We start from the raw sequence: 24,267 nt of genomic DNA, 5'->3' as shown, positions 1-24,267 counted from the left end.
GCAGCAGCAGAGCAGCAGCGACCGCCGGGACGCGGTAGCGGCCGGGGCTGCCGCGCCGTTTGCCCTCTGCACGATGCGACCGTCACAAATGCAAAAAAAAAAAAAAAAAAAAAAAAGAAAAAAAAAAAAAAGGTGGGGAGGGGGCAGGATAAGCCCACTCCCGGTATCTCCTTGCATTGCCGCACGTATATATAGGCGAGCCGCCGGCAGCCTGCGCCCCGGCAGCCGCTCCGCGCTCCTCCGTTAACTTTTCCGCCGGGCTCCGCGCCCCTGCGCAGCCCGGCTCCGCGCAGCCCGCCCCCGCCGCGGCCACCGAGGGACCGCCCGGGGCGGGGGGCGCTCACGGCGGCGAACTTTCCGCCTGGCGGGGCCGCGGAGGGAGGGGGCTTCGTCCTTCCTTCACCGTCCACGGCGCGGCTCCAGCCCCAGCTCCAGCGCCGCCCCGGGCCCCCTCGGCCGTGCCGCGCTGAGCTGAGCGGGGGGCGGCGCGGCGGAGCCCCGCGCTCGTCCCCGGCGGCGGGCCCCGCTCCGGCCCGCCCCGCACGGGAGTGAGGGCGCCGGGCTCCGGCGGGCTCTGCTGCTGTTGCTCCCGCAGCCGCCGCCGCCGCAGCAGCAGCAGCCGGAGGAGGAGGATGGAGCCGGGCAAGGAGCCCCGGGCGGCCGCCGGGGAGAAGCCCGGCGAGCCCGAGCCGGCGGTGTCCTTCCAGGCCCGGCTGTGGAAGAACCTGCAGCTGGGGGGCAAGGGCCGGAGCGGCGGGCGGGCGGCAGCCGAGCGCCGCACTGCGGAGCCCCCCGCCCCGCCGCCGGCCAGCGGCAAGGGGGACCTGCCGCCCGGCGCCAAGTGGAGCGGCTTCAAGCGGCGGAGGCAAGTGCTGGACCGCGTCTTCTCGTCCTCCCAGCCCAACCTCTGCTGCTCGGCCGCCGAACCGCTGGAGCCGGGCGGCGAGTCCGGCTCCGCCCTGCGCCGCCTGCGGGAGCACCTGCTCCCCCAGGGCAAGGGGCCGCCGCCCGGCCGCCGGGAGGACCCCGCCGCCGGGGATGAGGGGCCCAAGGGCGGGAAGGAGGGGCGCCGGCCCGGGGCGCACCTGTCCCACCAGAAGAGCTCCTCGCTGCCCAGCACCGCCTGCCTGGAGCAGCTGCTGCAGGGCTCGCCCACGGCCGGCAGGAGGAAGGAGCAGCGGGCGGAGGACGGCGACGGCAGCGCGGTGAGTCGCGGCCCCCCGCCGCCCCCCGCGGGGTTGCGCTGGCGGGCAGCGCCGGCGGCCCTCGGCGGGCGAGCAGGCGGTGCCGGGGGGCGAGGCGAGGCAGGGCGAGGCGGGAAGGTGGTCCCCGGGGAGGGGAGGCGAGGCGAGGCAGGAGGGCGGCCGCCGGGGAAGGGAGGTGAGGTGAGGGGACAGGCGCCGAGGCGGGAAGGCGGCCGGGGCCGGCGGCCCCCCCTACCCCGCCCGCCTGAGGGGGAGAGCCGCCTCGGGGCCGCCCCGCGGCACTGCCGTGGCCCACCGTCCCCCGCCGGGGGGCTCGGCTCGGCTCCCCGTGGGGCGGCGGCGGCGGCCGTCGTCGTGACAGGCGGGTCGTGACAGGCGGCGTCGCGGGGCCGTGTCGTCGCCGAGCTGTGGGCGTGCTGCGCTGCGAGGGGTTGCTCGTACTCCGGAGCAGGAGCGGCCTCCCTGTGCAAACCGTGCGGAGAAAAGGTGTCCCCGTGGCTGAAGCTGGGGTTTCGTACCCGTAGCGCGGGTTCCCTCGCCCTCACGCCTTTCCCCAGAGCCACCTCGCCGCTCTGCCACGGCCCCTTGCTGCTGGTTGCTGTCCTTGACGCTTCCAGCACGGCTTTTGCGCAGGTAACCTCTCCTTCCTTGACTGGTTATCCAAATTTGAATTATTATTTCATTTAATTTCCACTGGACACCCAAATGACGACCACTAGTGCAAATTTCGTAGACGGTAGATAATTAATTGGCAGAACATACCAGGCACCGCCACACGTGGCCGTCGGTTTAGGCTGATGAAAGTGTCTTTCTTCCCTCGTTGTGGGGGAAGGCGGTGTACAAAGCCATAGCTCTTCCGACTGTCAGGTTTGAAATTAGGTGGTGAAGCTAGTGTTGATAGGGGCTGCCGAATCTTGGAATAAATTGCCTGTGAGAAAAGTGCAAAACATATGAGTCATTCTGGAGTTTGTGTAATTCTAAGCAGCCATGCACTTTTTGCAGGAATAGTTGACTAGTATGTATTATTATATATTGTTGTCTATCATAATTAGGGAGAAATGAGTAACTGAAGTAAAAGGCAGGCTCTGTCTGTTTAGTGTCAAAAAGAAGCTGGATTAATATATTTGGCTTTTGCCAGGGCTATGGAATCGGTGGTTGTGGTCTAACGAAGAGCAGCAGTGGTTCTGCGACGACTCGCAAGCATCCCTTGAAGTCAGCGGGACTTTCGTGTCCCTCTGCAGAGTTCAGCCCTCATCCTTACGAACATGGGACCTAGAACTGACTTTATGTCTCTGCGTCCCATGGGGTTGTTTTGGTGGTAAGCACCACGCTGACTGGAAGCTACTGTGGTTTTCCATTGTGTAACTCATGCTTGTAAATGTTTTAGGTTGTTGCTTCTTGACATGGGATTATTTTGGTAGGTGTTTACAATGTGGGCATTTCCCTTCAGTAGTCAGTCCCTTTCTCCCTCCACCCCTGGCTCACAAAAATGTATCGCACATTTTAGGTGTTATTGTTTGGGACTACAGGATATTCTTCTGTTTTAAAGACAGCTACATCTAGCAATTAATAAATATGAAAATGTGGGTTTTCTTTTTCAGTGCTGTTCTGCTGTTGTGTTCAGCAAAGAAACAGCACATTTATTTACAAAACATGTCAACTGTTGCTTAGCTGTGAGGGCATTACTCTTGTTTTGAACAAGGTACAGTCATAACATTTGGAAGGAATACTGCTAATCAAAACAAAGTGGTACCCAAGCTTTCTAACACTTGTCTTTAATTAGCAGGATTATTGTGGCCAATTTCTTCAAGCAGTTTGTAGTATTAACTTAGACGGTGCCTGCATACCAGACCTGCTATTTTTGATATTAAATAAAGCTTGTTACATCCCTTGTGTGTTGGTGGAATTTGCAGAGCTGGTACTGATGTTTGTTTCGGAGGGATGATTTGAAACAGCTGTTCTGCTATTTCATAATCAGCACGTCCGCTGCTCTTCCCATGTCTAGAGGTATAATCTCACTCAGATTATTAAATCTGATTTAATTCACCAGCTTCACTGAGCTATGGAATAGTTGGGGAAATGAGGCTCAGACTACAAAGCGCTGTTGGACTGTTCTCAGTCATGTCTGGTGCTCTTCAGTGGCCTGTTACAGAGCCAGTAACTTCCATGGTGACCGGCTGGAGTTGCCAATTCAATATATTTCAGGAGTCAAGTCTTGCACACTTACGTGCTGTTCCCCCAGGTCAGTAAGGTCCTTGCCTAACTTCCGTCATGGCATGTACACACTTATGAGGATTTGGTATTAGAAGTCTGGTAACATGAATTTGGAATAACTTGCATTTTTCAAATCCAAGTTTTACTTACAGCAGCACATACTTTCAGAGGTGTCTGGATTTTTATTGCCCAGCAGTCTTACACGTTCAAAGATCAAAAAAATTTTAGTAACTAACAGAATCACAAAAATGAGATTAAATTATCTAAAAGTAAAACAATACTAGAATTACAACTTGCTTTAAGATATATTTAAGATTTGATTAAAATACAGGGGCAAGCAAATGCTACTGCCTCTTTTGGATAAAGACCATTGAAGTTTTTAGCAAATCTGTACACAAAAAGCCCTACTAGATATATTAAGGGAGATGATGGGGAAAAATAAAATCCCATGAGAAGTCAAATTTCTTGTGCTTTTAAGCTGGAATAATACAGTTGTCATCCCTGAAAAGGAGCACAAGTTATTGTGGTGGATGGGAAGACTTACAATGTAAATTGCACTACTCTGTGCGGATTTAATCTTTGAATGTACTTTTTGGCATAGTCAAACCATTTAAAAATAATTTGAACTGATTAAAATGCAGTATAGTGATATTGCATTGGACATGGACAACCTAGCTGAGGCCTAGTTTTCTCAGTATTGAATAAAGCTTCTGTTGCAGTGAATAGGGTTAGTATCTTTGTTCGAGTAAAGGTGCACACTTAAGAGTGGAGTCTTATGCAAAGAATAACCCTTACATTTGGGTACTAAATACTGATCTAGTTCTCCCCCAAAGACTGAATACTTCTCAAAGCTGTCTTTGAATAGTTTTGGGGAGAGAAGGGCATCATAACTACTATATTTGTTGGCAGGAAACTTAGGTTGCTTTTAAAGGGTAGCCAAAGCACGAATATGGTTTATTAGGACAAAGAAATGAACACATGCAGAATTAAACATCATCCTTCTTCCCGCTTCCACAGGCTATATGGCAAGTTTGCTTGGCCAAACCGTTCCTAACCCTGGACACGGCATCTAGTCACCTTCATATAGCTGAGAGCTGCAGGATGTGTGCTGCACCCTCAAGGGTGCGAGCTGAGGGCGAAGGAGGCCTCTTGGAGTGGTCCATGGGCAGGAGATGACAACAGCCCTCCAGGGGTTCTGCTGCTCCGTGGGACTTCCAGTGGCTGAGCATGCTGCTGGCAGCGCGGCAAGGGTTTTTCCACTTGCCCCTTAAAATTTTCATCTTCTTGCCAGTGGGAGCTTGGATTTACCCAGCAGTGCCAGTGCCAGCACGGCCTTTCTCCTGAATGTGAGATGTGGCTTTGCGTGGAAAGCTTTACGCCACTTACAGTTTGTCGTAATCATGTAGCGAAAACCAGGAGGGTGGAAATATCACTGTTTCTTAAGATTTGCAGTAATAAAGAACCTACAAGTGTTTCATCATCTTAATCAGAGAACATGGGTGTGGACATATGTCATTTTCAATCAGCAGTGGATGTGAAGAGCGCTTTGGGGGAGGGTGCCTCACTGAAGGGGTGTCCACGATGCAGTCTGGCTGCCAAGGTGAGAACTCCTGTAGGCACGTTTCCCTGGTGGGTTTTCTTGCAAGATGATGATTTCGTAGCAACAAACTTTGTGACTTTAAGTATGTCACAGGTCGATCCATTAAGGTGAAAGTGTGGACAGGTTCTTAACTGCTTCCCTCCCCATCTGTCTCCAGTTCTGTGGTTAATGGGATAAACTGGAGATGTGGGAGGGCTCTAGCGTTATTGCGAGGGAGGAGGGGAGGAAGGCTAGGGCTGCTGCTCAACCTCTAGATGCACAGCCATAGGAAATGAAGCTTCATTAGTTTTGCTGCACACAGAACTATTTGTGTAATTATTAAGGCATCCTTCAGACCTACGTCTGTGGGTCCTCAGGGTCAGAGATTGGGTAACAGTGGTCCAGATTATATAACACAGCATGATGCAAGAGAGAGATGAGACAAGAAAAACTGGAGATATGTATCCAGGTACAGGGTCTCTCTCATTCTCTCAATAATATATAAGTATTTCTCAATAAACTTGGTGTAAGAGAGTGAGTTGTGTGGCACATGAGAGGGACCTGCAGAAAAAGGGGAGTTTAGTGAGCTGGGTTGTATGAAGAGAGGTTGCGCTTTCAGGGCAAGGAGCATGGCGGTATATTGAGATGTCTGGGAAGGAGAAAGGGAAAAGTAATGATGAAATAGGAGCAGAGGCAGAGCTGTGAGGAAGCCTGACAAGAAGAGAGGAGACTTTTGATTTTGGTGTGGAGGGGGATGCAGGGCCAATGAAAATGTGACTGGCATACTATGGATGTTTTTCTGCCTATACCAGAATAAATCTATATCTGGCTTAGAGCCAGTGGAGTCAGTGAAGTTACACAAGGGAAAAATTTGGCTTGTTTGTTCTAATTGGCATATGTCACAGGTCACGTTTCAGTAATTGATCCAGCCAGTGAAGGCAAAAGAACAAAATAAAGACAAAAGAAAAGGCAGAAAATGTCAGTGAAAAGCTACACAGATAATGTCACCCAAGAGAATCTTAATTGCTACTTCAGATTTCTAAGAAACTGCACTGGGAAAGGTGAAGGTGGTGAGGAAAATCAAACAATTATGACTGTCAAGGATTACCTTTTCCTCAGATAATAGCAATACAAAGCAAAAAGAGTTGGAGAGAGCGAATTTGCACAGGTATTTGGAGCATGATTTGAGGGCAGCAGTGTTCTGAGAATAAGAGGGCAAAATTTTAGGCAATGGGAGAAAGCATACTTTTGGGAATCTGGCCACTGACACATGGGGAATAAGCGGATGAGTAAATGTTTAGGCTGGGTCAGAAGAGCCTGGAGCTTGTTAACAGAAATTACATAGAAATAGAAATAGCAAGCAGGAGTAAAAAGCTGTTGCTAACATCAGTTTCTTTTTAAGAAAGCTGTTGCAGACTCTCAAGGCTGTTTGTTTCTCTGAGAGTTTAATTAGACATCTGATTTTATCAAGGAATGTTCTCCATTGCCCTGTTTCGTCATTGTATTAATTTCTGATAAAAGATTTATCTTTCAGCAGCTTGCAATGCATTTACCTGCTGCTTATGCTCTGTCAGCCTCTGACCAGTCTGTCAACTTACCGTATGTTAATACAGTGTGTGTATATTACTGACATGAAAATCAAGAGATGGCACAGCAGAATTGTATTTAATTATATCCTGAATAACCTCTGCTTAATTAACTAAAGAATCTCTCCAGAGTTTTCAAAATGAACTGCATCATTTTTTTCAGAATTGGCCAGTTTGCATTTATCCTCATGTGAAATACTTTGATATTTTAAAGTGAACTAGTAGCAGCTGTTGATTTACTGTTTATCCATGACCTCATTTAAGCTTTTTTAAGCTTCTTCCCCCCCCCCCCCCGCCTTCATTGCTCATACATAAAGGTTTTCATAGTAAAATAATTGTATTGAGAATAATAGATGGCTGGTGGATAGGAATTGCAACAGTCCTTGCACTAAACGAACAAAAAAATGCTTATTTTCTACTGAGTGAATCTGCGGTAAAGTGATTAACTTTCACTGTAGGGATTCTAGCTGGATTTCCTAGAATCATAGAGTTGTTTAGGTTGGAAGAGACCTTTAAGATCATGAAGTCCAACCATTAACCTAGCACTGCCAAGTCCACCACTCAGTCATGTCCCTAACCATCACAGCTACCCATCTTTTAAATACCTCCAGGGACTGGGACTCAACCACTTCCCTGGGCAGCCTGGTCCAGTGCCTGACAGCCCTTTTGGTGGGGAAGTTTTTCCTAATATCCAACCTAAACCTCCCCTGGCGCAGCTTGAGGCCATTTCCCCTTGTCCCATCGCTTGTTACTTGGGAGAAGAGACCGACCCCCACCTCGCTACAGCCTCCTTTCAGGTGGCTGTAGAGAGCAATAAGGTCTCCCCTCAGCCTCCTCTTCTCCAGGCCGAACAACCCCAGCTCCCTCAGCCGCTCCTCATAAGACTTGTGCTCCAGACCCTTCACCAGGCTTGTTGCCCTTCTCTGGCCACGCTCCAGCACCTCAATGTCCTTGTAGTGAGGGACCCAAAACTGAACACAGTATTCAAGATGCAGCCTCGCCAGTGCTGAGTACAGGGGGACAATTGCTTCCCTGGTCCTGCTGAGAACAGTATTTCTGGTAGAAGTCAGGAGGCCGTTGGGCACGCTGCTGGCTCGTATTCAGCCAGCTGAATATTTCAAGCAACTGTGTCAAAACTGTGTAACTTCAGTGTACTTCATAACATACTGAACTGTGTTGAACTTTTTAAATGTAAAAAGGCAAACACCTAAACATGCTTATGGCATTAAACTTTTTTCTAAGAAATGCTAAAAAATGTTTTTTCCCCTCTTGTTAAAATGTTGGCTGCAGAAAATTGTTAGGCATACCAGTAAGACTTATCATCAGTTACTCTATTGTTGCAAAGAGAATTTTTTAGTGTTTTAGAAAATATGGCTGAAACAGTTTTAAAACTGCCAGTATGTCATTCAGCATCCAGCCCTGTAGGTAGTTCTAATTAAACTGTTTTGTCTTGTGATGTGGTGCTAACATATTAATAGACCCAAGTGTCATCTTTTTTTTTCCTCTTCGATGAATTGCTGGTCTTTGGCAAGATGACCGAGAACTCTGCATTGATCTGAAAACTGAATTCTGCTTTTCCTCTCTAATCTTAATATTGATCCTAGATCTCAGATAATATGTGTTACCTTCTAGGGAATTTTAAGAAGGTAACTATAATGCAAGCCCTGAAGCTGTAAGTTTAAAAAAGAAATGTTTTCCTCTTCCCTTGTAAAAGAAGGCAGAATCCCCCCAAACTTTATCTGTGGCAGACTTAATTTCTCAAAACTACACATTAGATCACCTTTAGATCAGTATGGTGTTTTGTTTCATGTAGAGTTTGTATTCTGCTCAGGGATATAGTAGTGTATGGTCCATGTATTTCTGTAATGGTGAACTGATGACAAACCACAGCAAGCACACAGAAAAATGATCCCTCTGGACTTGCAAGTATTGAAGTCTTGTGTAGCTGATTTATATCTTGCCAGCAAGCCAGAGGTTTCCTATTTCAAATACTTAGAGCTATCATAGACCATCACTGTGGAAAAATCTAGTTTTGAAAGTTTCATACTCTGTGTGTGAGAACTGGGACCTGAGGATAAAGCTATTACAGTACTGGGGTATTTGTCAGTAAAGCCGCCTTGTTACTTATGTTTCATGTGAATGATTTTTTGGTGACAAGGAAGACTGCCTCAGCAAATCAGGTAATTAATAAGGATAGTGGGCAGTCTTCTACCTCTCTGCTCTGCTTGAATGTTGCTGATATGCTTTCCCATGTAGTCATTTCACCAAATAAAAGCTGTAGCTTCAGATTATTGACTAATATCTGTAGTTTCAAATTCTTAAAAGTTCCCAAGTGCTTAATTCCTTCCCTAAAGAGAAGGAGTTAACTATATAAGTGCCTGGAGGTGATTAAGTATATATAAAAATCCTAAAATAGATTCCTTTGCTTGTTCCAAACAGAACTTTTAGCAGTGATTAACATGGAACAGTGCAATACAGGGTAAAGATTTTCTTGAAGGGTAGTATTTAACACCACGCTGAAAGATACGTAGCAAAGAAATGTTGAAAGGACTTGCCTTTTTGTAATTCTTTTTTATATTTCCTTCAGCATTTCTTTTGTAGGCTGTGTCTACCACTACAGGATGACAATGCTGTAAGGTAAATAGATAATTTTTATCTCTGGAGCAATACATCCACATCTGCCTTGTTTGTGCTTTTCTGTAGCCAGTGGAGTTGACATAATTTTGCATTTGTCTGAGAAGAGATTCACCACTGTCATTAACAAAGCATATGATATTCTTCCTCCAAAAAAAATTAGCTGATTTTTCCAGGTGGGCAAATCCAGTAACTTGGCTTGGTATTTAGCTACGGCCCATCAGTAGAGCATGTCAGGGGAAGGGCTGTGAGGTACTTGCAGCCTTGTTGGTTCAAATGGTTAGGTTTAGTTTTGCATCTCAATGAGAAAATGGGAGATACAGTAGCACTGTATACACCATAACATGTTTGGGCATTGCATCAATATTTTCAGAGTATTGTCGATTAAATCCTATTGCTTCTAGGGCAATGTGATTTTTCAAGTTCTTTTAAAAAAAAAAAAAAAAAAGACTAAACGTGCTTAATGTTTGTGTTAAAGTTTCCCTAAGGGAGTAATGATTTGGTGATGTATTTGTGTTGCTCTGTCATCAGATTTTTTTGTGGATGGTCACTTGAGTTTCTGGTCATTAGCACTGATAGCAGTCTAGTAATTACTTGGCATTTTATCCTTACAAATGAGGGTTTATGTTTAAAGCATACTTTTTCCCATTAAACCCAGTTCTTGCTGTGATGCATTGGAGACTTAGCATCACTGATGTTTAAAATAAAAACTTTCGGCTGTTTTTGGATACAGTGTGGTGTTCGTGTTGTACATGTTCCCACTTATGTCAGCAGGGAAAGCCTTTAACTCCTAAGCTGGGTAGCAGGTGCTATAACTAGGTACCAAGCCAGGGCTGCTGAATTCTTCATCAATTATTGGATTTTCCCTTGTGGACCCTGTGTTACATCCCAGAAGATATGGGCTACCACTACAGGGAAGTTGGAGATGATGTGTGGACTCTACCACAGAAAGATCCTGTCCCAATGTTTCATGTCCCTAGTGAAGTTTTTCTGACATGAAGATGCAGGTTAAAGAGCATCTTGACACGTTTTGTCTGGGAACTCTAAATGCAATGCAAGGTCTGTTAGGAACTGTGCATTTGATGGTCACAAGATAGGGGCTAAAAGATGGAATTCTTGCATTTCTGATTCTTTGGGATGATGTAATAGCAAGGCTGAACATTTTTTGTTTCTTACTAAGCGGAGAAATTCTGGAATAAATGACTGATGTTTTAACGACCTCTTGTCAAAGGGATTTTGATTGACTTGCCCTTCTTCTGCCACTTCTCCCCAACTCGTCCTTTACTGAGATAAATGTTATTTTCTTACTGACCTTATGTAGATAAATAGTTCATGTATCCAAGACTGTTGCTCCTGCCCCCCCTTGCCCTGAAAGGTAGCAGAGCAAAAATCTAGGTTGAATTACAGACGTGCTATTCTGATGATGTGTATTTTCACAGGTGAAATGTACGCCATGAATGTTGGACAATGTTGAGGCCACGTAGTGACACAGCAGAAACATACCTAGAGCTTTTGCTGTCAGTAGGAAGGGAACTTCAACTACAGGGACAGATTTTGTTGAGTTTTCAAAATGTTAAAGTATCTGCAACACTTTGTCTGAACTGTCTCTTTATTTTGATATTGGGAAGTGCAAACCTCTGTGAGCAGAATTTATGCCTTCCTTCAGCCTGTGTTCTCTGTCCATCTTGGCTGTTCATTCTTTTAGATCTTTTTTTAAATTATTTTTTATATGAAACCCTTCCCATTTTTCCCACTTATATATTACCTCCTTATACTAGGATCACAGGTTGCTGTAAAAAATTCAGAGGCAACAACAGTGCATATTTCTGAATGAAATACTGTTATTTCAAACTTCTCTCAAATATGTGTAAATCTAATTCTTTATAGCTTTGTAATTTTTCTCTAGCTCCCCTCTGCTCATTTGAAAGGAGAGGGAGGAAGTAAATTTCTTTCCAGAAAAACAAAGCCAATTTAGTCAATTGTTTAACTACTTTTAACCACTGGCTCTGTTCAGATGCTCTACAAAACTCAGTATCAAAACAGTTTTTAAAATGCTGCAGTGTTCAAACTTTTGCTTTCCTCCCTCCGTCCTATTCTGGGGAAGTTCTGCAACTGTTTCTCAAGAAAATCATATTCAAGAATGAGTCATGAAATGTGATATCAGGCAGATGAGATGTTTTTTTGGAGAAAGGCTGAGTGCTATTTGCATAAGGAAGTTGGCTTTCGTCTGAACGCCAGGCATGCTATGGGTAGGATGCCATTTGGTTTAGATGTATCTGATCTGGAGGCATTCAGTTTACTGTCTCTGCTGTGCTTGTGATCAGGTGATCACATTAGGCGAAGATGAATAATCCTTTGAAGGCTTGCAAACATTTGATGAACAAGATAAAATTAATGTGGCTTACAGATTCTTTGTGCAGTATATCCAATTAGGCCATTCAGTACCTTGCAGTTAATGAATATTCTGATTGGATTCTTACCTTGTATGAGCTGTTCTGTTTCATCTCTCTCATGTAAGAGATGCACGTACCCATGAGACACTTGTTTGCTGCTTCTGATGTGTGTTATTAAATCAGGGGCTAGACTGCCATGTAGCTAATGATAAATATTTTATGGAGTTAAGTTTTAGACAAATATCAAAATCTTCTGTGCAGTGCCAGAGGGTTGAGAATCCTGACACTTTTCTGTTGCCTGTGTTTGGTTAAGGTGGTTTATGCTGCCATTCATGTAATTATAAGAGAAGGAGAACTATAGCTAAAGCTTTTGTTGGTAACTGTGAGCCAAGTTCTCTTTCCAAGCCTTTTCTACCCAGTTCTGGAGCCTAGAACAAAGCACATGGCAGAGGTCACTGGCTGAAACGTAGTTGTGCTGGCTCTCCATATGCTGGCAGATCCAATGTGTGGGAAAAAAGTTCTGATTTTTTAGAATTTAAAATTTCTAATTTCTAATTCAGAAACGGATTCTTGTCCAGCTTGGACAGGACTTCATTTTTAGCTGTGGCAAAGCCCCTGTGCTCTGTCCAGAAAACCTAACTACCTTCCTTGAGCTCCTGGATTTTTTTTTTATTCCCAAAGGTAGAAAGTTCTACCTATTTGTAGAAAGTTCTACCTTATTCATTTAAGTGTTGCCACAGAAAAATCCAGCTGATTCTATCTCGCAAATGGCTCTAAATTCTTGGAGGGGGGGCAACAAAATTCTTTCCAGCAGGAAAAAGCAAATGCTGACTTCCTACTGTTGTATTTGCTGGGTGAGGAATGATTATTACTATTATGAAACTTCATACACAGCAGACAGAGTCTAAAGTTCTAGGAGGCTTGATGAAAAGCAGGAAGAATTATTGAACTCTGTTAATTGAAGGTAAGAAATGGAGCTTCTACCTTTCATTTTAAGGGCATCCTCACTCTTACAGTTAAGGGCTTATTGCCCTCTTTGGCACAGATTTTTTTAATATTCTGTTACAATTTTAATAACTCCATTTTTAAATTTTGAACATGATTGACATGAGATGGTATTTTGATGTTCTGCATTACTGTAGTCAGTATAGTACTGACATGAAAATGGTTTTATGCCGCAAGAACTGGCTTTTGCAGTTTGGTTTTCCACTACATTTTAATGAAAATAACAGTAAAACCATGTGGGAATCAGCTGGAGTCCAGGAAATGTGAAGGAATAAATGCATATTCATAATGTAACCCTTGTGTGATGCATAAAAATCCCTCTCTGAGTTACAAGACTTGGGAATTTTAATCCTTATCATGTTTATAAGATTTATATCTAAGATCCAGCTAATAAGTGTGGTTCACAATGCAGGGTAACAGTTAATCTCATGCAATTTATGTGCTAAAATTTATGTTACAGTGTTTTCTGTGAGTTAGTGCGGAATAACAATAGAAATAGTCTTATCATCTTGATGTGTTGGAGATCTGCATTTCTGAAATGATCTACAGAATGAAGGGATTTTCCTTTTAAACTTGTATCTACACAGTTTGGTGTGTGGAGGTTTGGGGGCTTGTTTTTGGTTTTGTTTCATTTTCCCTCTGTTACAGCAGTCAGATGCTTTGATTTGCCTGGCCTTCAGACTAAAACATATGGTGGATGGCTACGTGGTTCTGTGTGGGGAAGACACACTGGGTGTGAGGCTGAGCAGTATTTGGGCATATAGCATGTTGCGTGTAGGATTCCAGATGATCTGTTAGGTGTAAGTGATTTAGAAGGGTTTGTTTTGGTATGCTGAAAATGGGTTCCTCAGCCTTAGAAAGTTTATGTGTATCAGTCATATAATCTGTAACTTCTGTATTTCATGGAGCTCTTACAGAGGTAGTGTTTCTTAGTCATGTAATGCAGAAAAATTGAGCAACTTCCCTGTTTACAGATAACTTGGTAACCAAGACTAGAAAAATGAAATAGGAATCATCCTAAAAATTCTGATGTGATAGAAAAAGGTATGTGTGTAGTATCCTGAATTATACCTCTTTTTGCTTTTCCAAGTAGATGCTTTTTAGCACTATGTCAGCATGCAAAGTGCTGCCTTATTTTGGTTCCAAATTCTTGATGCTTTTGCTTTCTAATTTTCCTTAAAGCTTGGGAATTTTGAGAAAGTTCTGTTACTTTCCTGTGAGTATAAAGTGCTAGAAAAAATTGTCTCTAAAATAACAAATACACACAAGCGGAGCTTTTCAAGGACATCCAAGGTCCCCCGGTGCCCCCCAAAGGTGGTATATTGAAGGACAGCATGTATCTCAAGCCTTGTTAAATAATTTCAAATGTTTAGAAGCCAAATATTAACTGCAATAGTGCAGTTTTCTGCTCTTTGTGCTGGTGTTGTGTCATGCTGTTCCTCCAGACAAGTGTTAACTTCAGGCCTATTTGTAGCAACGTTTTGAATAATACAAGCTGTAGTTAGTCATGTTTTGCCAGAAGCCTCAGTCAGTTGTGGAATTGCAGACTAATACTGAATTTACTTCATCTATCTAGCTAGTGTTTTTAAATATGCCTATCTTGGCACTGAAGACCTGCCATACTCTAGTTATACCATTTACTAACAAAACCAAAGTAAAAGCATAAAAAAGCATGCCTTACAATTATTCCTGCCTGTTTCTGCTTATACCCTTTTTTTTTTCTGTAGTAGTGATCACAAATGACAAAACTCAGGTGGTGGTACATCTTATTACTTAGAAAAGAAACACCAGCACTGCCACTTAAAGGTTTATTGGCGAGTTACTGTATTACATGATCAAACAACAACTTTTGTCAAAATCCTGGTGTCAGTTGCTTTGGTTATAGAAGGAGAAGCAGCTGCTTATAGTACATAAGAATAGTCCTGTTTTTACAAGTGATTGAAAATATCTAGAAGAAAAAGGAGGACTTTTTTTGTCCTTACATCGGACAGTACATGTCTGGGAGCAGGTACCGAAAGCAGTACAGACACAGTCCAGGACTCACCAAGAGGACGTACCACAGCATTTTAGCCACGTGTGCGTAGCATGTCTTCCCTACTGCAATGTCTCTTCTCGGAGCTAGCGCTGGGTGTTTTGTGGGGCTCTGGGATGTGTACAGAAATCTAAGGATTCGGTTGTGTGTGAGTGGAGGGGTGAGGAGGGCAAGGAGGAGAGATACCCGTGATGTGCAGGCGAGATGCTGCACGCAGTAGTGTGTTTTGTTCACTTCTGGTGTAGTCAGTGATGCGAAAGAACAAAAGGTGTTGACATCACTTAACTGCAATCAAGTATGGGTTGTTGTCTTTCTAAGCACAGAGATCTTGACATATTTAATTCCTTGACAAATGCACTGGAGAATCCGTATTAAGGTTTTGAGAGTTACTTTTTGTAAAGGTCGTATGACACCCAGGAGAAATGGGTCCTAGACAATGCACAAAGCATCTTGAAATGGAATAGTTATGCAAGACAAAGCTACTCAAAATCTTAGCAAGTCCCTTTCTAAGGAAAAGGATGTCAGTCAGTTGCTTGCTCTGTCAGTCCTTTTTTTAGCAAAGAAGAATGATTTCATTCTGTTGGTTTATTCTGATATGGTTAATGTAATGTGTGTTACTTTTATTGCTGTTGAGATAGCTGATGAGAGCCACGGAGGGAAAAAGAGTTGGGGTGGGAAAAGTGGGATTATAAGTACCATTCTTGAGATGCAAGGGGAGATGGCCAGTCATGGACAGGTGCTTTGGTCTGTAAGACTGCTGTCAGCTGTTGCTGGGAAATTTGTTTTAGCAAAACAGGTTTGATTTGGTTTCAGAGTTAGGTGAAAACAGTGTGCATGTGAGTGTGCATGTGTGTGCATGCATGCATGGAAGCTGGAGGGAAGTAGGTGAAGTGGAGGGAAAGATGCAGGGAAGATGAACAGAAACTTTTGATTAGAGAGAAGTCTCTTCTGTTCCACTCTGTCATTGCCACACGTCTTCATTGGTGCGATAATTTCTGTACTAATGGTCTATGTGCTAATAGCAGAGGCACAATAAAGTCCAAAGATATTTATGTAGTGAATTCCAGCAGCTCTTCTGGTAACTTGTTTCCTGGTCTCTTAATTCAAAGTTCTCGATGGCGGGGGGGGGGGGGGGGGGGTCCTTCACTGCCCCAACTGTTACCATCATCAGTGTTTAATCTGTTTTATAATGGGCCCATTCTGGACCATTTATTTCAAATTTTGTCATCATCTTAATAGTATTGCAATCATAATGCAGTACTTTAAAGCATCAGTAGCATTTTGGTCTTCCTGTCTTATTAATGTCACACTTATTAACGGTTAGCGTTACAGGTTATGGGTTTCCATATGAGCCCTGCAATTTAGTTGCTTGGTAAGGCAGATCTGTAGGTCTCAATTATTAAAACAGTGCAGACTTCTGCTGCACAAGGGTGTGATGACAGACGGCATAGTGATGCCAGATTGCAGAAGGGTTGCACTAGTGTGTCACTATCACTTTATTTGGGTGCAGCCTCCAGAAGCTACTGGTCTGTTCCCTTCCACTGCCCAGAATCTGTGGGCATTTTGTCCTTTGGAAGGCACTTGAGAAAGGAGGCAGGAGAGGTTTTCTTTCATTGCAACTTTCTAGGGCATCCTGGCTAAGGTAGTCATCATTTGGTTTTTCTGAATTCATTGGGGAATGGAGTGGTTTTCAGCTATATATAGTGCATGATGAAGTCAATATTTCAGCACTTTGAGGTTTGGCAGAAAAAAGGATTTACATCTTTTATTGACTGAATTTGTTAGGAGCAGGGCAGGACTACAACCCATGAGTTTATTTTTAAAATATGGAAAGGTTTATTACCATGCTGCTGAAATTTTTGTTGTTGGGCATAAGATTGACGTATTAGAGACTTAGAGTAAAACTATTTGATGTTATCCATGTTCTCAGTACTAGAAATGAAGATTGAGATTTGAGAAGGCAGCAGTGTGAACATGCTTTTTTTTAACAAATTTGTTGAAATGTGAGTTATTTATGACCAGTATGTATAAAAACTTGAAGTTTTATATATTGTCTTCTATCTGAAGTATTTGATATTTAAGGAAAAGCTTACCTATCTTGTGAAAAGTGTACAAAATATTTAAGTTGTCCTGTGCTATATATGCTTGTATCATGTACACTCCTTGTCACCCGGTGATGTTCCTGTTTAAAAGAAGCAACAGCTGTTGCAGGGCTAGAGTATAAATTTTCACAAAATCTGGGATTGCTACTTAATTCCCATTAGCCAGGTATACTTATTCTGGCCAGTGTGTTGTTCATTGTCCAGGTTATTGGATGTGAATAATTTGTTATGTCATATAATTTAATGGAAATCATTGTTTCTGTCTTCATTGCACTGCATAGATGGGAACTTGTAGTTGTATTTTATAGTTTATCTTCAAATTTTCAAAAATTCCCTGGTATCGAGTGACAGGACACGTGGGAATGGTTCAAAGCTGTGTCAGGGGAGGTTCAGACTGGACATGAGGAAGCATTTCTTTACCGAGAGGGTAGTCAAACCCTGGAACAGGCTTCCTGGAGAGGTGGTCGATGCCCCAAGCCTGTCCGTGTTTAAGAGGTGTTTGGACAATGCCCTTAATAACATGCTTTAACTTTTGGTTTTTAATAGCATGCTTTAGCTTTTAACTTTAACTTTCAGTCAGGCAGTAGGACTAGATGATTGTTGTAGGTCCCTTCCAACTGAACTGTTCTATTCCTGTTCTGAATTGGATTTTAAAAAAGTGGGAAAAATTGGAGAAGCTCTGATGATAATAACAGTCAAAATAGCTCCATTCCAGTTGTTCAGCAAGATTAGGGGCTTCTGGTGTTCACTGTATTTGTCCATCAGAAAAAGAAGCATTTTAATAAAGTTATCCTCTTAGCTTGTCAGAGGAACTGCTTTCCTAAATAGAGCTGAATGTCAACTGAGTTGCGATTCTCAATCCACTGTGTTTTAGTTTGCCTAGACAAACATAAAACCACTGTCATTTCTCCTGTTTGGGAATCTACTGTTGTAACCCATGGGAGAAGAATAAACTAGTGTTATTTATTTATTTGTTTGCTTATTTATTTAATCTCAGAAAGGGCCAACCTGCTCTAAGTAACACATTTTATTTGTACTGCTTGATTGCCTATAATGGAAAAAATGCCTTGAGGCCTAAAATGCATTAAAGTGTTGGGTTTTTGTTTTTTTTTTTTTTTTTTTTTTTTTTTTTTTAAAATGACACTGAGGCTTCCAGAAAAATAATTGAGCAAAGTTACACACTTCATTTTTTTTCCCATGTGGAAGTCATGCATTCAGTGTCTAGATGAAGTGATTACAAAATATGAAAGACAAGATTATTACTGGACTAGCCATTATAACAATAAGCAGGAAAAGAAATCTTTTGTGCTTCTTTATGGCAGTGTCTAATATTGTTTTCGGCAGTGCAGCTGTAGTTACTGTAAAGGGTGGCCAGTTAGACTACTCTCCTAATAACTCAGAAATAGATTCTGCATTGCCTCAATCATCGGTGCCCAAATAAAAAGTCTGTTAATAATTGGTAAATGTTAAAAAAACAGAGAAAATCAGCCCTATCTATCTTCCTGCCCTTGCTCAATCCCAACAGCTTTCCCTGGTTTTGCAGGTTTGGCTTTTATAGTACTTTATACCAACAGGGGGCTAGAATTTTTTTGGCAATCCAAAATGATTGTATTACAATCAATCTGTTCTGCTTGTCTTTGTATGTAAAATATTTCTGTTTTAGAGGTTGACGTCTCTTCACAAGACTGTTAAATTTATCTTTGTCGTATTGATATCAGTTTAAAAATAGACATGCATGTTGATCTGTGCTGATCTAGTAGTATTTTTCTTAAATACCTTCTGATACTTTTCAGTGAGATCCTCTGAGAGTCCTCCATCTCCTTAAAATGCCAAAAGAAAATAATTAGGCATGTAATAAAGTGGCCTACGAATAAGCTACTCTCCTTGTCAAGCAGCTTTCCTGCCCACGGAGGAGCTTTCCAGTACAATTACTTTCACAACATGAAACATACTTGCCGAATGACCTAGTAATGGCAGCATGAGATTAATGTGCTCTGCTGGTAAATATGACATTGAGCTGCGGTTTGGGAAAAATCTTTGTGCTTCCTGAAGTATATGATTTGAATGATGATAATGCACTTGTTTTGTCAAGAATAACTAGTCATGGATTTTCTTAGTGTTTCATTTAGGGGAGAGAAATTTTCTGATAATTGGTATTTTAGTTTCTTAGCAGAGCAATAAATCCAATTAAAAAGCTTTTATCAGAAGCGCTCAAAATTTTTATTTTAAACTTCAAACCGAAATAATCAATTTTTGTGTTATTACCTACGGATAGAAAGGCACAAATGTGTAGGGAAATGAAAGGGTTTGTCCACAGAAGTTTAAGGTGAGATGTAATCTCATAAAATGCGATAGCAGTCACAAGCAAACACCAGAGGAGGACAGTGAGACAGTTAAAAGCAGAAGAATAAATAACCCTGAGCTACTCTGTTCAGTAATTGCTGTTTCTAAGGAAGCTACTTAGAAACTGACATATGTGATATCTTATGTAAAACTGTGATTAATTTGTTTCCTTGCCTGTCAGTGAAATATGATATATGGAAAACACGCCAGACTTTCCTTCAGGATGGGAAAGATACTGCTAAGATAATGATGAACTTTTTGATAAAGTAAGGAGAAGTGTATTTTAATTTGAATGAAAGCTGGCTTTTCTCCCCACGGTGTTTGCATTTCAAAACTGGACCATGTAAAAGGGAGCTTCAACCAGTGGAGAGCTGGATCTGTCACTGGGCTTGGGATATACTCATTCATTACACTTTCCCATCTGCCTGCAGGTTCTGGTATGTCTTCTGTAGGTTCCACTTTGTGCCAGCAGGGTGAGTTAATCGACTTCAGCTGCTGGAAAATGAATCGAATTCACTTAGTGGTCACAGAATTGCTTGATCTAATGCATGGGAAGAAAGCCTCCCTTGAGAGAGATTGAGAGGGATCCCTGATGACCATAGTCTGATAGTTAGGGCATTTATGTGGGTGGTAGCTCCCATTATTAAATTCCAGCTCCAAATTAGGCAGAACAAGATGCATTTGAACTTGTCTCAGCTACATTGTAAGGTTGTTCTACCATGGGATATTGTGTTTAAAGTGAATATATTATCTCCTCATGTTCGTTTTCTGTGATGTCCTGAAGGGTAGGCATACACCAAGCATTCCTGCCTTATGGCTTTGCCCAGGGTGCCTGGGTAAGAAGATGCTTTCTGTGAAAGTACTGAGAGGGTTCGGACAAGGCATGGGGTTCAGAACAGCTCTGTGGTGTCGAGTATCTGAAACCATGTTATCTGGAAGGCTTTGCTGGTGGAAATCAAAATGCAGACTTCACGTGCACCTACATTTGGATGGCATTTGACCAGGAATGCTGAGAGTCTTGATGTCAGCATTGGGTACGAGTTCCTCCAAGTTCAGCTGTGTAAGCATCTCATGAAATTCCTTCAGTGGTATGTTGTAAGACATGACCTTGAGCCAAAAGGCTGTCAAGAATATTATTTGATAAATACAAGTATAATTTTTTTGTTTGGTTCAGTTGAGAATATTGCATAAGGACTTGTGACATAAAGAAAAAGAATTGTTATGAACATCAGTATCATGCAGTCCTAGAATCTCTAACACTTCAGTATAACAAAAGCATAAGTGCCTGCAGAGACCTATGAGACACACACATCACACTTGGTTTACACTGCTTCCCTGTCGTGGTTTAACCCCAGCCAGCAACTAAGCCCCATACAGCTGCTCACTCACTCCCATCCTTGGTGGGATGGGAGAGAGAATTGGAAGAGTAAAAGTGAGAAAACTCGTGGGTTGAGATAAGAACAGTTTAATAATTGAAATAAAGTAAAATAGTAGTAATAATAGTAATATACAAAGCAAGTGATGCACAATGCTCACTACCCGTTGGCTGACGCCCAGCCCGTCTCTGAGCAGTGATCTCTGCCCCCCAGCTTATATACTGGGCATGATGCCATATGGTATGGCATAGCCCTTTGGCCAGGCTGGGCCAGCTGTCCTGGCTGTGCCCCCTCCCAGCTTCTTGTGCACTGGGCAGAGCACGGGAAGCTGAAAAGTCCTTGACCAGTGTAACCACTGCTCAGCAACAACTAGAACATCAGTGTCTTATCAACATTATTCTCATCCTAAACCCAAAACACAGCACTGTACCAGCTACTAGGAAGAAAATGAACTCTATCCCAGCTGAAAGGAGGACACTCCCACAACCAGAGATTTGCTTAGGCAATGTCATCTTCACTTTGTGTCAGGAATTTGAAATGACCCTGTCCTACAAAAGACTTTAAAAAAACTTGATATCTGTAATCTTTCATCAGACATCTCACCTGTTTTGGCCTATTGCAGACTCATAAGACAGCCAAAAAAAAAAAAAAAAATTGGCGTCACATTTCTGACCCAATCCTGACAAGATATATTTTTGTAGTCTGTAGTGTTGCATGCATTGTATTTAATATCGTATCACTTCTGAATAACTATAGTCTTTGGTTTTGTGTGCAAACACAAAATGTTTATCTGACATTTTTAATATCATTGTTTGTTGTGCAGTCAATGATCTGCTAAAACAAAGGAGTTGATGTAGTTAACCACGTATATTTTTGGTCAAAGGAGAACTTGGGACATTTAAAGTGGAAGGTTCAATACTTTTATGCATAAAATGCTATGGGTTATTTGTAAAAATGAAACAACAAAGCCTTTCTCTCCCCTGTGACCTAGCAGCAGGTTGACAGTACATGTGTGCAGGTAATACACAGAATTTATTCCACAGCGTTTCCACCCAGGAGCTTGCGTGCCTTTGATAACCCAGCAACCCTCCTGCCCCTGAGCTCTGATACTCTGTTGTTCAGTCTCAGCGAGTCTCTTCCTTGCCCCTCCTTTCCACCCACACATATTAAGTTTTGTTTGCATTGTGTGGGATTTATCTTCATTTGCTTTACTTTCTGAGTTTTATTACTTCAAGTGTGGGTTATCTGAATGAAAATACGGTGAGTAGTTTAAACGTACACTTACATTTAAGATGGTACTTGCTTAATATACATGATTCATATTTTTACACACACCCCTCTTCTTTCGCCCATAGAAGCAGAAAGTTGCATGGACAGTGAGACGTTCAGCTTCTGGTGGTCCTACACTGACACATGGAAACTGTGATCTCTCTGTTTCAGAGTGGTCCTGTCCTGTGATGCTGCTGGGCACTTGGAGATTTACTGCAGGTGATCTCCTGCTCGTCTGCAGCTGCCATCAGACTTGATTTACATTGAATTCTGTCTGTATGCTTTTTTTTTTTTTTTCCCTTCCTTGTGTGGTTGATCTAGGCAGAGAATAAACACCGATGAAATGGAGCAGTATCATTTTAGCAGGCAATTGAAGAAAAGCTAATTAGCATTTTAATTGTTTTGAATTTCAAGTGGCTTCTGCATATTCACTGTGGGTTGAAGAACTCCCTTCTACGCCTGACCTGATTACATTAATTACTATTCTTAGTGTAGACTGCTTCTATTACTTGGAATTAATTTTTGTATAAGGTTAGATCCCCAGCTGGTGTTAATGGGTGTACTTCTGTGATACACAAGGCAGAGGATCAGTTTATACCTGCTCAGGATTTGGTCTGGGTTTGGTATAATTATGTCGTGCCCTAGAGATACAGGTACAAGGGTGAGGCATTTAGTTCTACTAGTCAGGAGTTGCTATCTGAGGAGTCATAGAATCATAGAATAGAATCAAAGAATCATTTAGGTTGGAAAAGACCTCCCAAGATCGTCAAGTCCAACCATTAACCTATCACTGCCAAGTCCACCACTAAACCATGTCCTTAAGCACCACGTCTACCCGTCTTTTAAATACCTCCAGGGATGGGGACGCAACCACTTCCCTGGGCAGCCTGTGCCAGTGCCTGACTGCCCTTTTGGTGAAGAAATTTTTCCTAATATACAATCTAAACCTCCCCTGGTGCAACTTGAAGCCATTTCCTCTTGTCCTATCACTTGTCACTTGGGAGAAGAGACCGACCCCCACCTCACTACAGCCTCCTTTCAGGTAGTTGTAGAGAGCAATAAGGTCTCCCCTCAGCCTCCTTTTCTCCAGACTAAACAACCCCAGCTCCCTCAGCTGCTCCTCATAAGACTTGTGCTCTAGACCCTTCACCAGCCTCATTGCCCTTCGGACACGAGTCCCTTCATAGTAGGCATTCAAACCCATTAAATGTAGCTCTGTTTGACTTCAGAGTTCTCCAGAGGTGGGTAAGTCTGCTTTGTGCTTGTCTGGAAGTACTGTAGCCTGAGCAGCCCCCTCCAAAGTTTCTTTAGGAACTGGGGGACTAAAACCAAAGTGGGTCTGTGTCTAAGTGTCCTGAAGAGCTTGTTTTGATAGACTGTTAGGCACTGCTCAGCAGTGAGATTGGATCCCTACAAAAAACTTGGAGAAGCTGTCTTTTACATGATGTGATGGAAAAGAATGTGATCGTGTCTGCCTCCCAGCCCATCATGTTGTAAGAGGTAAAACCTGCCATCTAGGAGTTAGGAGACCTCAGTTCAGTACCTTCCTGTACAGAAAATGTTGAAATTCTCAACTCCTGCCTCCTGTCAAGCTAGAGTCTTTTCTAGATAGTAATTTTATGTGCTTATTGTTGAAGGTGTGCTACTGTGAAGGAAGAAAATTAAAGATGCAGTGGTTGTAGAAGACGTGAGTAAACATGAATCTATTAACTAGGAACTAAGAACGTAGATGTGAATACTTGTTTCTTTCTGGGTGTTTTGGGGCAGGGTGGTTGTTTTGGGCATTTCTGTTTTGGTTTGGTATTTTTTTTTTCATAAAGAGTGCTTAATGTGAAATTAAGGAAGAATTGGCATAGGGAAGAGAACTTGGTTCACCTTTTTGTGCAAGGTGATACTGAAATTTTTAGTAGCCTGCAGGAAAGAAAATAGGGACTGGGCTGAAGGAAAAGCTTGGTTGCAGGAGATAGCTGTCTTACCATTTCAATACCAGTTTACAAGACAGGTGAAATAATCTTCATTTCTTTTGTATGTTGAGTTCTGTATGTTAAAAAAAAAATGAAAATACATTTTTATTTGATTTATGACATCACTGAAGTGCTCTGTTAGGAATTAGTGCATATTTGTGACATCGGATGCATGCATAGCCAATTAATAGTCAAACCTATCCCCTACCTAATAATAGATTTTTCCATGTGTGTTTGTTCCTGTGTTAGTGCTAGAGACTTGCCCAGTTCATTTACTCAAAATACCTTCATTCAACAAGAAAAATATTACATACTTATCCAACTTTCAATGTTGTCATTATCAGTTTTATAACAAAGTGATGAAAAGTGAGAACTAATTTACCTACTTGCCATGTAAATGTAGGTAGTTCCTGATAACTCTTTATACATATTTGATCAGGATGTGATATCTGTGATGATGAAATACTTTTTCCTGTTTGTGCACATTATCTAAAAGTAGACAATTTGAGTAACAAATCCTGTACAATTTAATAATCTCTGCCATCAAACGAAGCTTGTCCTGTCA

The 24,267-nt window shown here is 42.6% G+C and overlaps 1 protein-coding gene across 1 annotated transcript in view; it reads left to right on the top strand.

Moving 5' to 3' along the window:
- Positions 1 to 617: 617 nt before the first annotated feature.
- Positions 618 to 24,267, top strand: part of MCTP1 (multiple C2 and transmembrane domain containing 1) — a gene marked incomplete at its 3' end in the record, with an annotated part of 281,417 nt that continues 257,767 nt past the window's right edge. Inside the window, exon 1 of the mRNA XM_082337413.1 lies at positions 618 to 1,205. Within this exon, the coding sequence (XP_082193539.1) occupies positions 633 to 1,205 (573 nt within the window). The 5' untranslated portion in view covers positions 618 to 632. The remainder of the gene's footprint in view (positions 1,206 to 24,267) is intronic.

This window comes from Platalea leucorodia, assembly GCF_965183815.1.
Source record: "Platalea leucorodia genome assembly, chromosome: Z".
Classification (NCBI taxonomy): domain Eukaryota; kingdom Metazoa; phylum Chordata; class Aves; order Pelecaniformes; family Threskiornithidae; genus Platalea; species Platalea leucorodia.
The sequence above is the reverse complement of the archived record's forward strand: the minus strand, read 5'-3'. Positions and strand labels throughout refer to the sequence as shown.